General features: G+C 38.8%; 1 protein-coding gene across 3 annotated transcripts in view; it reads left to right on the top strand.

Annotated features, from left to right (window-relative positions):
* The window catches only part of FNIP1 (folliculin interacting protein 1), a 155,696-nt gene that overhangs the window by 113,783 nt on the left and 25,022 nt on the right, over positions 1-16,891 (top strand). For all 3 annotated transcript variants that reach the window (XM_011951044.1, XM_011951043.1, XM_011951045.1), the window contains 4 exons: positions 3,185-3,331; positions 4,799-4,968; positions 9,728-11,147; positions 12,023-12,191. In XM_011951044.1, the coding sequence (XP_011806434.1) occupies positions 3,185-3,331; positions 4,799-4,968; positions 9,728-11,147; positions 12,023-12,191 (1,906 nt within the window). The remainder of the gene's footprint in view (positions 1-3,184; positions 3,332-4,798; positions 4,969-9,727; positions 11,148-12,022; positions 12,192-16,891) is intronic.

Raw genomic sequence — 16,891 nt, 5'->3', positions numbered from 1 at the left:
CCTCCATATTATTAAAAAGTATACATAATGTTGCTGTTTCCTCATTTATCAGTTTTAGATCATATTTATTTTCTGACATGATACATGAGTTTACACCTGTTCCTTGGTCCTTTATCGTCTCAGTATTGTTATGGCACCATCATGTTCTCAGCTCTGGTAATTTTTCTACTTTCTTTTACAATTCATTCTGTTTTCTCTCTGGAATCCTTTATTTTTTTTTTTTAGAAATTGGTACTCCTGGATTGTTCTGTGTTCCTTTTTTTTTCATATTTTCCTTCTCTTTTTGTGAATGTTTTGTTTTTCTATCCCTTCTATGCTTTTTTTCATTTCAGCAAATCTTTGATGCTTTCTTATTTTTGAATAATCCTTTTCTTTGAAAATTAGATTCTCTACCATATTCTTTAATTTTAATGTACATTAGAGTTTTGTTTTCTTCCATTGTTTGCATTATTTCTGTTTTCCTCTGGAGTCATTTTATATGGGTGAGTGTGTGTGTGTTTCTGTTCTTGTTTCTTTCTCTTCTTGGAGGCTTTCTCTAAATATCAGTGTTTTTGCTTGTACTCTGTAGTTGAGAATGAGATAACAAACTGTAGGTTAGGAGTTCTGTGCATAATCAGGCTTTTGACTGGAGACCTTCACCTCAGGGCAGTGTTTTTCAACGTTTTTTAATTATCATTACCTCAAGAAGCATATTTAGATATTTTTCCCCTAATCTTTGCTCCTCCCATACCACCCCCCCAATCCCATGAAGATTTAATACTACAAGATATAGTCTATATCTGATTATATACTCTGAAAGATACAAATGTCAGGAAGAGTTTGGAAAAGGTCATTCCTCTGGGCCATTCAACTGCCATATCTGCTCTCTTCTATCTGTAGTCATTTTCTGGGGAAGTGGAGAGGAGGTAGGGAGCTGCCAACCATTTATGGACTTTGAATTAGTCTCCCAATTTTCAGTACTGTATCTTAGCTCCTGTCATGAATTTCCCAAAAATTTGTGAGTCTTGAGCCTCTTCTTGCTTTAGTGGGGCAAATTAGCTCCCCTTTGTCCATGTCTCCCTCTGTGATACTATGACCTTATAAATTCCTCTACTCTGCTACTTCAGTGACAATTCCACCCTATGTTTGTCTTCCAGAATTTCATGAAATCTCTAATTTTAATTTTCAGTAATAGTTTCTTGGCAATTTTTTAAAATTAATTAATTTATTTTTTAAATAATAGAGACAGGGTCTTGCTATGTTCCCCAGGCTGGTTTTGAACTCTGGGCTTAAGCAGTCCTCCTGCCTCAGTCTCCCAAAGAGCTGGGATTACAGGTGTGAGCCACCGCACCCAGCCGGTTCCTCTCTAATTCTGTTTGTTGCACTGGTTTATCTGTTTTCAAATCTTTAGGTGGTGTTCATTTGAGGCCTCAGAAACTGAAGAGAGGATTACACATTTGTCTTCAGTTTTCCATCGTATCTGGACACCTGTAATAAGCTTTAAAAACAAACAGTTTCATATATTCCTAGTTTGTATTCTAGTCATATTTGCTCTATAATATACCCGTGCATTTATTTTAAAATTCTTAGCAATGATTGTATGTTCTACAGAGAGCTCATTAAAGTGACCTGTTTTTATTGTTTCTATCCATTGTAATACATCATGTTTATATTGTTTCAAATTCAAGAAAACTTGTAGAGGCAAGATAATTATTCTCTTTTTTGGCTCCTAGGTGTTAGACAGTTATACTGAAGTTGGTATTAGAATTTGTGGAAATCTCAGAGAGCAGTATTGCACAATACAGTCTCAGCTGTCAGTCACGTGTGGCTATTTAACTTAATTAAAATAAATTCACTTCCTTAGTCATACTGGTCACATGTCATGTGTTCAGTAACCACATACAGCTAGTGGCTACACTGTTTCAGACAGTGCAGGTTTCCATCACTGCCAGATTCTACTAGACAGCATTGTTTTTTTGTTTTGTTTTGTTTTGTTTTTTCCCATCAATTCGTCATTTATATCAGGTATAACTCCCAATGCACCCCCCTCCCCCCTCCCCATGATAGGCCCCGATGTGTGATGTTCCCCTTCCCGAGTCCAAGTGATGTCATTGTTCAGTTCCCACCTATGAGTGAGAACATGCGGTGTTTGGTTTTCTGTTCTTGTGATAGTTTGCTAAGAATGGTGGTTTCCAGCTGCATCCATGTCCCTACAAAGGACGCAAACATAACCTTTTTTATGGCTGCATAATATTCCATGGTGTATATGTGCCACATTTTCTTAATCCAGTCTGTCACAGATGGACATTTGGGTTGATTCCAAGTCTTTGCTATTGTGAATAGTGCCGCAATAAACATACGTGTGCATGTCATTGTTTTAAAAAGTAGAAAGTAGGGCACCATATTCTGCCAGACTGACTAGTTTCTTAAGCCTCAGGCTTTGCAGGAGTTGCTTAGTCTAGTAAATGTATAGGACTTTGTTAAATAGTTAATGATGTAAAAAGAAAATAATTAACATCTTAAAAGTATGCTTTGAAGCCTTCAGGAGAAAGTATAAGTCACAGGACTAACTGTTGTCTAAATTAGTCCATGAGACAGCTAAGAAAGCACTATGCTAATTGTGTGATAATCTTTTCTTGTGTTGATTCAAGGAAACACTGTAGAAGGTTGAGAGAGTCATAAAATATAGCTTGTATGTATAGTGTTCTCACTGTCCTGAAGAACATTACTAGAGTCTTAGCATAGGCAACAAAATGATGCAGATAAACTGTTGTTTTGAGTGGGTGGATGGATAAGCCGTTACTTCATTTAGAATATTTTCCTTTTGTATATGTAGTTGATTATTTGCAGTATATTTAAGTACAGCATACCCCTTAGAAATATGGAGCTGGAAGGGGCTTTAGAAATTATCATGGTATCCTTTCATTTTACAGGTATGGGAAACAAATGCTTGAAGTAGGGAAATAATTTACTTTGGGGCACACAGTCTGGTGGGGAGCGCCAACACCAGAACTAACATATTTTGAGACCATTTCCCGTGGTACTGTGTTGTTGATAAGGAAGGAAGGACTTGGTCCATTGTCTTTTCTCAAAAGCTTTAATAATCTAGGTGTAAGGCCCAAGCCGGCAACATAAACTTAAAATTATTTTAAGAGTATGTAACTCTGGGAACTATACATTTCATAATGTGTCTTCCTCTTTTTAGAACAACAATTTGTAATCTTTACACGATGCCACGAATTGGAGAACCTGTCTGGCTTACAATGATGTCGGGGACTCCAGAAAAGAACCACCTTTGCTATCGTTTCATGAAGGAGTTCACTTTTCTAATGGAAAATGCTTCCAAAAATCAGTATGAATTTATTTATTTATTTATTTATTATAACTAGATATTGTAATCAAACTCAATTACAGATGTGGAAGAATCATCCATTATCTTTGAAATTATTTTATATTATTAAAATTAATAATCAGAATTCTAAAAAATAATTCGTATGGAAGAGTATTACAGAACCTTATGGATGAAAAGCAGTGAAAATGTCTGTAATTATGTAATTAAAATTCCTGACATAGAATTATCTGAGGCTGCCCTTTTTTTTGTGAGTTGTATCCATTTATAGTTTTATTTCATAGAAAAGAGGTAGAAAACATGTAAGGATGGCCAGGCGTGGTGGCTCACACCTGTAATCCCAGCACTTTGGGAGGCCGAGGTGGGTGGATCATGCGGTCAGGAAATCGAGACCATCCTGGCTAATACGGTGAAACCCCATCTCTACTAAAAATACAAAAACAAAATTAGCCAGGCGTGGTGGTGGGCTCCTGTAGTCCCAGTTACCCAGGAGGCTGAGACTGGAGAATGGCATGAATCCAGGAGGTGGAGCTTGCAGTGAGCTGAGATCACGCCACTGCACTCCAGCCTGGGCAGCAGAGCCAGACTCTGTCTCAAAAAAATAAACAAATGAAAAAAAACATGTAAGGAAATGCTAGGATTTTAGTGATGCATTTTCAGTGTGATGTTTTATCATACTGTTTTCTTTTAACTGTTCAAGTCTTTGGAATCCAGATGAGTAATTCAGATGTTTTTATTCTCTTTGATGATAGAGTTTGCTCAATACTTTGCCTCGTTTTCCCATTCAGTAATTTGGGAATGTAAGGACCTGCTGGTTGATTCAGTAATGAATTGTGTGATTAAACACTGAAAATAATCCATAATGGGCCTGGCACGGTGGCTCACACCTGTAATCCCAGCACTTTGGGAAGCCGAGGCGGGTGGATCATGAGGTCAGGAAATTGAGACCATCCTGGCTAAGACCATCCTGGCTAACAGGATGAAACCCCGTCTCCACTAAAAATACAAAAAATTAGCCGGGCGTGGTGGCGGGCGCCTGTAGTCCCAACCACTCGGGAGGCTGAGGCAGGAAAATGGCATGAACTGGGGAGATGGAGCTTGTAGTGAGCTGAGATTGCGCCACTGCACTCCAGCCTGGGCAGCAGAGCGAGACTACATCTCAAAAAAAAAGAAAAAGAGTCCATAATTTTTGAAGTAAAATGGCATTTCTGTTTTGTACTTATGATCTGCAATAGCTCTTTTGAATGTTACCTTTATTTCAAGTAGTTTTTAACTCCTTCTCAACTGGAGACAATTACCTTTCATTTTAATCCTGGTGTTACATACTCATCCTTTCCTCTCTTCTCTGTTTTTTTTGGTGCCATTTGGCCACATGAACATATATACTCTCCTTGCTTGCTTTGTCACTACATTTTACCTAAGGTTTCATGAAGGCAGATTGGAATCTGATCAGATGTATTTTGTTTTCAGATTCTTGCCAGCTCTCATTACTGCAGTTCTGACTAATCATCTTGCCTGGGTTCCAACAGTCATGCCAAATGGACAGCCACCTATAAAAATATTTTTAGAAAAGCATTCCTCTCAGAGTGTGGACATGTTGGCAAAGACTCATCCATATAACCCACTTTGGGCACAACTGGGTATGTAATCTGACAACTGTTACAGTATGTATTAAACTTGTTTTGTAGCTATCTGTAATATTTTTATAGCAAAACCGAAAATAAATAAAATACTTTTACCTCCTGCATTCTAAAGCATCTCTGCTTTGCTTGTCCTTTCATGTCTGGCAATTTATCCTATCCTCATCTTAGACCTGAAATCATTCCTTATAGATGAAGAACTGCAGGTATGGCAAGAGGAGCAGGCTAATAGCTGGTTTACTAGTAACTTCAGATTTTCAGAGTGTTTTATGATTTTGTACTTTGTGTTAGGTACTTTGCAAGAAAGAATGAATCAACAAAGTCACCTGTGATACCTAAAATAAATCTGGTTAGGAGGGAAGCAGTTCACTGAGGTTTCTGTTGATCCACTTTTGTTCACTTGCTGAGTCATTTTGGAAAATGTTTCCCTCAGTGTTAAACACCACTAAACAAGTGGGGGAACAGGGGAGAGTAAGTGGTTGATAAGTTCATAGGCAATAGGGAGGGATTATAGCAGGGTGCTAAAGACACAGGTTGTGGAGTCAGGCACACCACATTTGAATCACAGTTTCCTTATTCATAAAGTGGGAATAATAATAGATGATACATACTTTAAAAGTTGTAAAAATTAAATGAGATAATGCATGTAAAATGATTAAGACTGTCTGGTAAACGTAGCTGCTAATTATTTCTGCTCCTACTCTATTGCTGTTAGATGATGGGGGAAGAGTAAGAAGAGAACATTTTGGTGATTGGGTAGTAACTTTCCTTAGGTTGCTCTGGTGATTGACCTTGCCAGGTAGATTGTCATATGGCTTATCAGTTCATATAACCAACCTCCTTCCCTATTGGCTTTCTCCCTTGCTCCTTCCCCCATTCCCTTGCATTTTATTGAGTTATAATTGACATACAGCAAATGCATTTTTTTAATGGAGTCTCACTCTTTTGCCCAGGCTGGAGTACAGTGGCATGATCCTGGCTCACTGCAGCTCCAATCTCCCTGGGATCAAATGATCCCCCTACCTTAGTCACCCAAGTTGCTGGGACTACAGGTGCATACTACCACACCAGGCTAGTTTTTGTATTTGTTGAAGAGATGGGTTTTTGCCATGTTCCCCAGGCTGCTCTCAAACTCTTGGACTCAAGCGATCTGCTCACGTTGGCCTCCCAAGGTGCTGGGATTACAGACGTGAGCCACCACACCTGGCCAAACACATATTTAAAGTACACAATTTGGGCTGGGTGTGGTGGCTTACGCCTGTAATCCTAGCACTTTGGGAGGGTGAAGTGGGTGGATTACTTGAGGTCAGGAATTCGAAACCAGCCTGGCCAACATGGTGAAACCGTGCCTCTACTAAAAATACAAAACAATGGCCAGGTGCAGTGGCTCACGCCTATAATCCCAGCACTTTGGGAGGCTGAGGTGGGTGGATCACAAGGTCAGGAGATTGAGACCATCCTGGCTAACATGGTGAAATCTCATCTCTATTAAAAGTACAAAAAATTTGCAGGGCATGGTGGCGGGCACCTGTAGTCCCAGCTACTTGAGAGGCTGAGGCAGGAGAATGGCGTGAATCCAGGAGGCGAAGCTTGCAGTGAGCTGGGATCGCGCCACTGCACTCTAGCCTGGGCAACAGTGCAAGACTCCGTCTCAAAAAAAAAACCCCCAAAAAAACTAGCTGGGCATGGTGGCGGGCGCCTATAATCCCAGCCACTTAGGAGGCTGAGGCAGGAGAATCCCTTGAACCCGGAGGCAGAGGTTGTAGTGAGCCGAGATCATGCCACTGCACCACAGCCTGGGCAACAGAACGAGAATCTGTCTCAAAAAAAAAAATAAAGCAATTTGATAAGTTTTGCATATATGCCTCTGAAACCATGACCACAATCAAAACATAAATCATATTGCATCACTTCCAAAAGTTTCCTTATGTCTTTTTGTAATCTCTTCCTCTTCCTCCCTCTCTCCTTCTCCCCAGTTTCTCTGTTCCTCTTCCACCATCGCTACACAGCCACTGGCTTACTTTCTGTCATGATAGATTACTTGCATTTTCTAGAGTTTTATATGAATGGAATCATGCAGTATACACTTTGATCTCTTTCATTCAGTATAATTCAGATTCACCTATTTTGTGTGTATTAATAGTTTATTCCTTTTTAATGCTGAATAGTATTCCATTGCATTGACTTTTTAAAAATCAAATTATTAGTAGTATTTTTTAAATTGGGACATTTAAATCCTTTTTTAATTCTACAGTCATTTGTTGACTATCTAAGGCTCTGTGCAAAAAGCACAGAGGCTATAAAGATGAATGATTTGGAAATTGCCCTCAAGAAGTCAACAGTCTACAACTGTAGGTAATATATATGCAGACAACAATAATAATTCAAGGAGGAACTATAAGAGAAATGAAAAGTTTAGTAGGAGTTGAACAGGGGAGCCTACTTTTGCCCAACTGAGGGTGCTTAGGTGGGAAGCTATGGACTGGCAGAGATATTGAGGAAAGGGACAGGACATCACATGAGTAAAGAGTCTAGGTGTTAAAAGGGCAGAGCATATTCAGTGGTCCAGTTTAACTGGGTCTTTGCGTGAATACAGATGATTTCTTCTTCTGACTGCCAAGAAGGAGGATAAGTATAAGAAGATAAAGCTGGAAAAGTAAAATGGGAATCATGAAAGACTCACTTGCCATACCAAAGTAATTTCAACTTACTTGGTAATTCGTGGGGATCGTGGGAGTAGTTTAGAACAGTGGCATGGTGATATTTGAGCCAGTGTGTTAGCCAGAGGAGAAAATTTATCATAATAGTACCTATAGCATGTATTTATTTGACACCTATTTATATTTGTTCCTTTAAAAAGTGTGAGGGCTTTGTAAAGTAAAAATAGAGGATTTTAAATGTATATACTGACAACTTGCAAAAATTAAATTAAGTTGAAATTAGTGGCTTTGTAGTCTCCTTTTTTTTTTTTTTTTTTTTCTTTCTTTCTTTCTTGAGACGGTCTCACTGTACCGCACAGGCTGGAGTGCTTTGGTGCGATCACAGTTCACTGCAGCCTCAACTTCCTGGGCTCAGGTGATTCTTCCACCTTTTCCTCTCAGGTAGCTGGGATTACAGGTGCACATCACCATGCCCAGCTAATTTTCTGTATTTTTTTGTAGAGACGAGGGTTTTGCCATGTTGCCCAGACTGATCTTAAACTGCTGGGCTCGAGTGATCAGCCTGCTTCCACCTCCCAAAATGCTGGGATTACATACATAAGCCACCATGCCCAGCCCTATTCTCCATAGTTTTGGCACTGAAATTATTGGTTTAATTTGAAGTATAGCATAAATATAGAAATAATTTCTAGTCCTGACCCCCTCACTTCCCCTGCTTTTAACATAATCGCTAGTCATGTTTAGAATGGATTCAAAAGTGAAAGTGAATTGCATGGCTAAACTTGTTGCCCTTTCTTTTCCTTTTAGTAAGGATGAGTCTCTCTCTTCCTGCCCTTTCTGGCCTATCCTGAGTACCCAACCCTCTAGGGAATGGAAGGGGAAAATAGGCTCTTACTAACATGGGAGCTGGTGGGATGGGGTGCTGGCTAGGGGAACAACAGTTAAAGTTTGGAGATATGACTTACTTTTTAATTTTATTTCTTTTTTTCTTTTTTTTTTTTGAGACGGAGTCTCACTCTTGTCGCCCAGGCTGGATTGCAATGGTGTCATCTCAGCTCAGTGCACCCTCTGCCTCCTGGGTTCAAGCAATTCTCCAGCCCTAGCCTCCCGAGTAGGTGGGACTACAGGCATCCACCACAACACCTGGCTAATTTTTGTATTTTTAGTAAGTACAGGGTTGTACCATGTTGGCCAAGCTGGTCTTGAACTCCTGATATCAAGTGATCCACCCATCTCGGCCTCCTAGAGTGCTGGAATTACAAGCGTGAGCCACCGTGCCTGGCCCCAGAGATATGATTTAAATCAGAAATGGTTAAGTGTGTGGTGTGACTACTCTAGCTTTGCTCCATTTTACCGCTACTCCTTTCCTGTCCTTGCAAGCCAGCAGATACTGTGCTTTGTCTTTTCTTGATTGGACACAGCTACAGAGTCCTTGTGTACATAGTACTTCAGGCAGTACTTTTACCTAACCAGGTAAAAATGCTCTTCATGAAGCCTGGGTTAAAGAATATTCTTGGGATATGTGAGTTTCAGAACTGACTCTTTGCTTGAGGTTTCTGAACCATAGCATTTGTTTAACGAGGAAACCAGAAAACCCTTAAATTCACCTTTCTCTCTGGTTAAAATTATTCATCTCATCTTCCTCCCTTGAATAGTCACTCATCTGTTAAAGAACTAAGAGTGAGGCCAGGCACGGTGGCTCATGCCTGTAATCCCAGCACTGTGGGAGGCCAAGGCCAGTGGATTGCTTGAGCCCAGGAACTCAAGACCAGCCTAGGAAACATGGCAAAACTCTGTCTCTACAAAAAAAAATACAGATAATTAGCCAGGCATGGTGGCACATACGTATAGTCCCAGCTACTCAGGAGGCTGAGGTAGGAGAATCACCTGAGCCTAGGAGGCTGAGGCTGCAGTGAACCATGATTGTACCACTGTACTCCAGCCAGGATTACAGTGTGAGACCCTGTCTCAAAAAAAAAAAAAAAGAGTAAAACCTAAACTACTACTCATACAGTAAGATTAGGTTTCTGATCATTAAAAATAGCTTACTTAGCTGTGTCAGTAAAGGATGTGTCCAATAACTGATTTTTCCATTACAGGAGACTTGTATGGTGCTATTGGCTCTCCTGTACGGTTAGCAAGGACTGTGGTAGTTGGCAAACGACAAGACATGGTCCAGAGGCTACTTTATTTTCTTACTTATTTTATAAGATGCTCTGAACTTCAAGAAACGCATCTTTTAGAAAATGGAGAAGATGAAGCCATTGTTATGCCAGGCACAGTAATTACTACCACTTTAGAGAAAGGTGAAATAGAAGAATCGGAGTATGTCCTTGTCACAATGCATAGAAACAAAAGCAGTTTGCTCTTTAAAGAGTCAGAAGAAATAAGAACTCCCAGTTGTAACTGTAAATATTGCAGTCATCCCCTCCTTGGGCAAAATGTAGAGAACATTTCACAACAAGAGAGAGAAGATGCTCAAAACAGCTCTAAGGAGCTGCTAGGAATTTCAGATGAGTGCCAGATGATTTCTCCTTCTGACTGCCAAGAAGAAAATGCTGTTGATGTTAAACAGTACAGAGATAAATTAAGAACTTCCCTTGACGCCAAGTTAGAGACGGTTGTTTGCACAGGATCTGTTCCAGTAGACAAATGTGCATTGTCAGAGTCAGGCTTAGAGCCAACGGAGGAAACATGGCAGAGTGAGAAGTTGCTGGATTCAGACAGTCACACAGGCAAAGCAATGAGATCCACAGGAATGGTTGTGGAGAAAAAACCTCCAGATAAGATTGTGCCTGCTTCATTTTCTTGTGAGGCTGCCCAGACAAAGGTTACTTTCCTGATTGGGGATTCTATGTCACCTGATTCAGATACTGAGCTTCGAAGTCAGGCAGTGGTAGATCAGATTACCAGACATCACACCAAACCGTTGAAAGCAGAAAGAGGGGCTGTTGATCAGCATCAAGAAACTAAACAAACAACTAAGGACCAATCTGGAGAGTCTAATATACAGAAGATGGTTTCTGAAGAGCCCTGTGAACTTCCCTGTTGGAATCATTCAGACCCAGAAAGCATGAGCTTATTTGACGAATATTTTAATGATGATTCAATTGAAACCAGGACTATTGATGATGTTCCAGTTAAAACAAGTGCAGATAGTAAAGACCATTGCTGTATGTTAGAGTTTTCAAAAATATTGTGTGCAAAAAATAACAAACAGAACAATGAATTTTGTAAATGTATAGAAACAGTTCCCCAAGATTCATGTAAAACCTGCTTTCCTCAGCAGGACCAAAGAGATACACTCTCCATTCTTGTCCCCCATGGGGATAAAGAGAGTTCAGATAAAAAAATTGCTGTAGGAACTGAATGGGACATTCCAAGAAATGAAAGTTCAGATAGTGCCCTTGGGGATAGTGAAAGTGAAGATACAGGTCATGATATGACTAGACAAGTTAGCAGTTATTATGGAGGAGAGCAAGAAGATTGGGCAGAAGAGGATGAGATACCTTTTCCTGGGTAAGTAGGAAGTTTTCACCTATAATGGGCCCTATATAAATATGTACCATTCTTTTCTTTAGCTGGTCTCTGAAGGTTAGTATAAAAGAAGAGATCATTGTCCTGGATAGCTCTCTCTTATTTTCATATTCTCGTAACTCATAAGAAGGAGTAAAGGCTAAGCCCCAGAAATACCCCGGAAAGGTTTTATGAAGACCTCAGAGAAAAGTTAAAGGATCTGGTTGATAAGTATAAGATTTCTTATTGCTTAGAAGGTTTCAAACCATTTAGGAGTGACTTCTGCCCCAAAAAAGGACATGCTGAGCCTGGCAGTTAGGGACTACTAATCCCTGAGATGTTAGAATGGCTGTTAGAAATAGATTTGGCCAAGACTAAGAGGAAAACAGAGAACGGATACTTTGGGTCAAGTATGCAAGGAGAAGATTCATGCTTGAGAAACATTACATACCCAGCTTTGGACTTGTGAGGCATTTAATTGTTTTGTTTTAGATGATTGTTTTCATAATCTGGTTGTATTAAGAATGTGCTACAAACACAAAGTACAGTTCTCTTAAAGTCTGTTGGGGAAGATTGATCCTCACTTCATTACGCAGTTGCTCATCAGACCTTCTCTGAATAAGAAGGAGTATTTTATTTTCTGATAGAGCACTTGAGCCAGTTTTTAATAAGGATGATTTTACACTTGATTTTTCTATTATTACCATTTTACTCTTAATTTTTATGATTATTACCATTATATAAGGATGAATTTACAGTTGATTTTAATACAGACTAGTGTTAAATATGGACTAGTAGAATTGATGTATTTTTTTTTTTAAACTGGTTAAATATATTTATTACTAATTAGATGTCTTTTGGGGGCATTTTTCTTCCAGGTCAAAGTTAATCGAAGTGAGTGCTGTTCAGCCCAACATTGCCAACTTTGGGAGGTCCTTGCTGGGTGGTTACTGCTCATCTTATGTGCCTGACTTTGTTCTTCAAGGAATTGGGAGTGATGAGAGGTTCCGTCAGTGTCTGACATCAGATTTATCTCATGCTGTGCAGGTGAGTGACTGTCACTGTTTTTGAGTTTATTTAGAAGAAACTCTGTTAACCGATAGAACCCAAAATTGCCTTACATTTTTGGGCATACTTTTTACAACACAAGCATTGTTCTCTGAAACCATCACTTTATATTCAGTGCCCGTATCTTTGTATCTGTCACTGTGAAAGCAAATAAAGTTCCAGAAATCTATCCACATGGATATCTGAAATACAGAAATTACTGTATGTATTCATGGATGTCCATCAACTAGGTTATTTACAGTATCAAAAATTTGCAAGTGCTTAAGTTTGGAATTATTTTCTTAATTTCCTTTTCAGATTACTCATTGCTTACATATAGAAGTGGGATTGGCTTTTGTGTATTGATCTTATATCCTGTGGTCTTTCTGAAACTCTTATTAGTCTATTCATTTTTCTGTATAGGTTGCCTAAGGTTTCTACACACAGGCTCATGTTATCAGTGAATAGATAGTTTTAAATCTTTCTTAACAATCTGGATGACTTTTGTCCCTGCTGCCCCCAACTTTTTTTTTTTTTTTTTTGACTCATTGTACTGGTTAGAATTTTCAATACAATGTTGCATGGAAGTGGTGACCGTGGATATCATTGCCTTATTCCTGATCTTAGGGGAAAGACATTGCATCTTTCATGATTAAGTATGATGTTAGCTGTAAGGTTCTTGTGATGCCCTTTATTAGATGGAAGAAGTTGCCTTTTTATTTTTACTTTGTTTAACCGAATGCTGCTTTTAGAGACAGGCAGTTCCCTTTTATTCCTAGTTTTTAGACGGTTTGGTTTTTTTTGTCCATCCTTTAATCATGAATGAGTGTGGGATTTTGTCATATGCTTTTTCTCAATGTCTACTGAGATAGTATTGTCATATTGTTTTTCATCTTTAAACTCTTAATGTCATGGATTTCATTAATTAATTTTTAAATGTTAAACCAACCATTGTATTCTTAGGAAGCAATCCCCACTCTATCATGGTATATAATTTTTTTATATGTTGCTGGACTTGATTTACCAATATTTTGCTGTAGATATTGGAGTCTATATTCGTGAGAAATACTGCTTTTTAATTTTCTTGTGATGTCTTCGTCTAGCTCTGATAATCAGGGTAATACTGGCCTTATACAGAGTGCTGGGAAGTATGTCCTTCTCTATTTTCTGGAAGAGTTTCTAGAAGATTAGTACTATTTTTTTTCCTCTAAACATTTGGTAGAATGCACTAGTGAAACCATCTGCATCCAGGCTTTTAAGAATAAGAATATTTTAAATTGCTAATTTAATTTATTCACCTTTTGTATATTTAGATTTTCTATTTCTTTCTGAGCCAATTTTGGTAATTTTTGTCTTTTAGGAATTTATTAGTTTCATTTAAGTGGCCTAATTTATTAGAATAAAGTTGTTTATGGTATACACTTATAATCCTTTTAGTTTTTATAAGGTCGCTAGTAATGTCCCCTCTTTTGTTCCTGAATTTTGGAATGTGTGTTTTTGTTTGTTTGTTTGTTTGTTTTTCAAATGGTGAGGGTTTCTCCAAAGAGAAGTTCATTCGTGGTTTCATTTAAATTGTATATATTTTTTGCCCATATGCATCAAGGATTAGCAAGCTATGGACAGTGGGCCAAATAGTTCTGCTTTTTATAGATAAAGTTTTATTAGAACACAGCCACAGTCATTCATTTATATACTCTCTGGCTATGTTCATGCCTAAAAGCAGAGTTGAGTCATTGAGACAGAGACCTTTCAGCCCCCAAATCCTAAAGTATTTTCTGTTAATTCTTTTTTTTTTTTTTTTTCTTGAGATAGAGTCTTGCTCTGTCATCCAGGCTGGAGTACAGTGGTGCCATCTCAGCTCACTGTAACTTCTGCCTCCCAGGTTCAAGCGATTCTCCTGCCTCAGCCTCTCAAGTAGCTGGGATTACAGGCGCCCACCACCACACCTGTCTAATTTTTGTGTTTTTAGTAGAGATGGGTTTTCACCGTGTTGGCCAGGTTGGTCTGGAACTCCTGACCTCAGGTGATCCACCTGCCTCGGCTTCCCAAAGTGCTGGGATTACAGGTGTGAGCCACTGCAGCTGGCCAGATCTGACAAATTTTGATCTATTGTATTTTCAGTTTCATTCATTTCAAAATGTTTTTAAATTTTGCATGTAACTTGTTTGCTTATGAGTTATTTAGAAGTATGCTGTTTAATTTACAAATATTTATGGAATTCTCAAAAATTGTTTTGTTGGTTTCTAATTTAATTCCATTATGGTTGGAGAACCTACTTTGTTCACCTCTGGTAAATTTATTGAGACTTGTTTTATGGCACTTGAAAAGAATATATATTCTGCTCTTGTTGAGATGTTCTGTAGCTATCAGGTCAAGTTAGATAACCATTAGATAATAGTCTTAATTAAGTCTTTTATGCCCTTGCTGATTTTTGGTTTGGTTCTGCCATCAATTATTGAGAATGAAGTATTGAAGTCTTCAGCTATTGTTTTGTTGAATTTTCTATTTCTCCCTTCAATTGTACATATAACTTTAATACTTCACTTTAATAACAAAATCTGGCCACCTCTCAATTTAAAAAGTTAATAAAGAAATAGAGAGGCCCGGCATGGTGACTCACGCCTATAATCCCAGCAATTTGGGAGGCCGAGGTGGGTGGATTACTTGAGGTCAGGAGTTTGTGAGCAGCCTGGCCAACATGGTGAAACCCTGCCTCTACAAAAATACAAAAATTAGCTGGGTGTGGCGGCGTGTGCCTGTAATCCCAGCTGCTTGGGAGGCTGAGGCAGGAGAATCACTTGAATCCAGGAGGTGGAGGTTGCAGTGAGCCAAGTTCACACCACTACACTCCAGCCTGGGCAACAGAGCAAGACAACCATCTCAAAAAAAAAAAAAAGAAGAAAAGAAAACAGAGGCCGGACGCGGTGGCTCAAGCCTGTAATCCCAGCACTTTGGGAGGCCGAGACGGGCGGATCACGAGGTCAGGAGATCGAGACCATCCTGGCTAACACAGTGAAACCCCATCTCTACTAAAAAATACAAAAAACTAGCCGGGCGAGGTGGCGGGCGCCTGTAGTCCCAGCTACTCGGGAGTCTGAGGCAGGAGAATGTTGTGAACCCGGGAGGCGGAGTTTGCAGTGAGCTGAGATCCGGCCACTGCACTCCAGCCTGGGCGACAGAGCGAGACTCCGTCTCAAAAAAAAAAAAAAAAAAGGAAACAGAAATGAAGAAAGCCAAGTAGGAAATGATGGATGAGAAAATGTGGCTCAGTGAGCAACAGTCAGTCAGTTGTTAGCCAATAAGGTTTAAACGTTTTGTGTCTGTAGAAAGTTACCTAAGTTGTAAAGTTTGGTGTTTTATTGGATAGTAGAGAAATTATGGCAAATATAGATACAAACAATTTGTGAAAAGAACTTACCAGAAGTTGTGCTCTTCATATTTAAAGGCTAGTTTGCTCAGCTTTTGAATACCAGTCAAATAAGTATTTATTGACCTACTGTGTTCTGAATGTAGTGCCAGTACTCCAAGGGATGTATGTATGAAAAAAAAAAAGTTTCTGACTTCAAGTTTTTAACTTAGCAGCAGAGGAAATAAGGCCAAGTGTATGAATAAATGTAGTATAAAACATAACAAAAGTAGTGTCTGAGGAAGAGACTTGAATGTATTATTGCTTCAAGGGACAGAATTTTTATCAGTTGGTGGTAATGGATGCCCTTCAGGGTAAAGGAACCGTTTCTAGTTTTTTCAATGCTTTCCTCCCAATGCCTGATATAGTGCCTACTATTTGTTGAATTACTTGGTTAAGGAATTATATATGAGTTCTTCTAATGCACTCTGTGTCTTCTAATGCATTCTTGTCTTTTTTTATGTTTGATCCTATTTGCTTAGTCTCTTTTCTTCTTTCATGTATACCCATCACCAAACACAGTGTCTTTTGACTTTCTCTGTGAAAGCCTGGCATTGGAAAGCATTGCTACTTCCTAATGAAGATAAAGACAACATTTTGATTTTAAGGGTTTCTACCTGCTATTATAGGATGAATAATAATAGTATTTAGTTTTTATTGTTTCCTTACTGTGTCCCAGGCACTTAAATGTACTTAATCTTATAATAATCCTTTGAGGTACTCATTATTGTTATCTTTGTGTTTCACATATGGCTCAGAGAAGTTTTTAAGTTACGTAGATAGGGAGTGGCAAAAGTAGAATTCAGTCATTATCTGCCTGTTCTTAAACTGCTATGCCATACTGTTACTAAAACAGATGAACAAAGAGTAATACAAATAGCAAAATCACCATTACAAAGTTTATAACACTTTTATATTAGTGGTCTCAGGTCTGTTGCTCTTAGATTCCTTCCACTGTGGTAAAAAGGAAGGAGCTATTTGTCTTTCCCTCTCTGTTTTAGTAATTGGGTTTCTAGTCTTTCCCTCTCATATTGTCATTGAGTCATGTAAGTATACTATCAAAGCACTATTATAGAAAAATTTGACAAAAAGAAAAATAAAATACCTTCGATCTCAGCACTGACAGGTTGTTGAATTTTTTTATCAATCATTTTTCCACAGCATGTATAGGATTTCTAAAAAAATTATTTGGTCGGGCGTGGTGGCTCACGGCTATAATCTCAGCACTTTGGGAGACCGAGGCAGGCGGATCACGAGGTCAGGAGATCGAGACCATCCTGGCTAACATGGTGAA

Source organism: Colobus angolensis, unplaced genomic scaffold (genome assembly GCF_000951035.1).
Source record: "Colobus angolensis palliatus isolate OR3802 unplaced genomic scaffold, Cang.pa_1.0 Scaffold314, whole genome shotgun sequence".
NCBI lineage: Eukaryota > Metazoa > Chordata > Mammalia > Primates > Cercopithecidae > Colobus > Colobus angolensis.
Note: the sequence above shows the minus strand (reverse complement) of the source record. Positions and strands in the feature narration are given on the sequence as shown.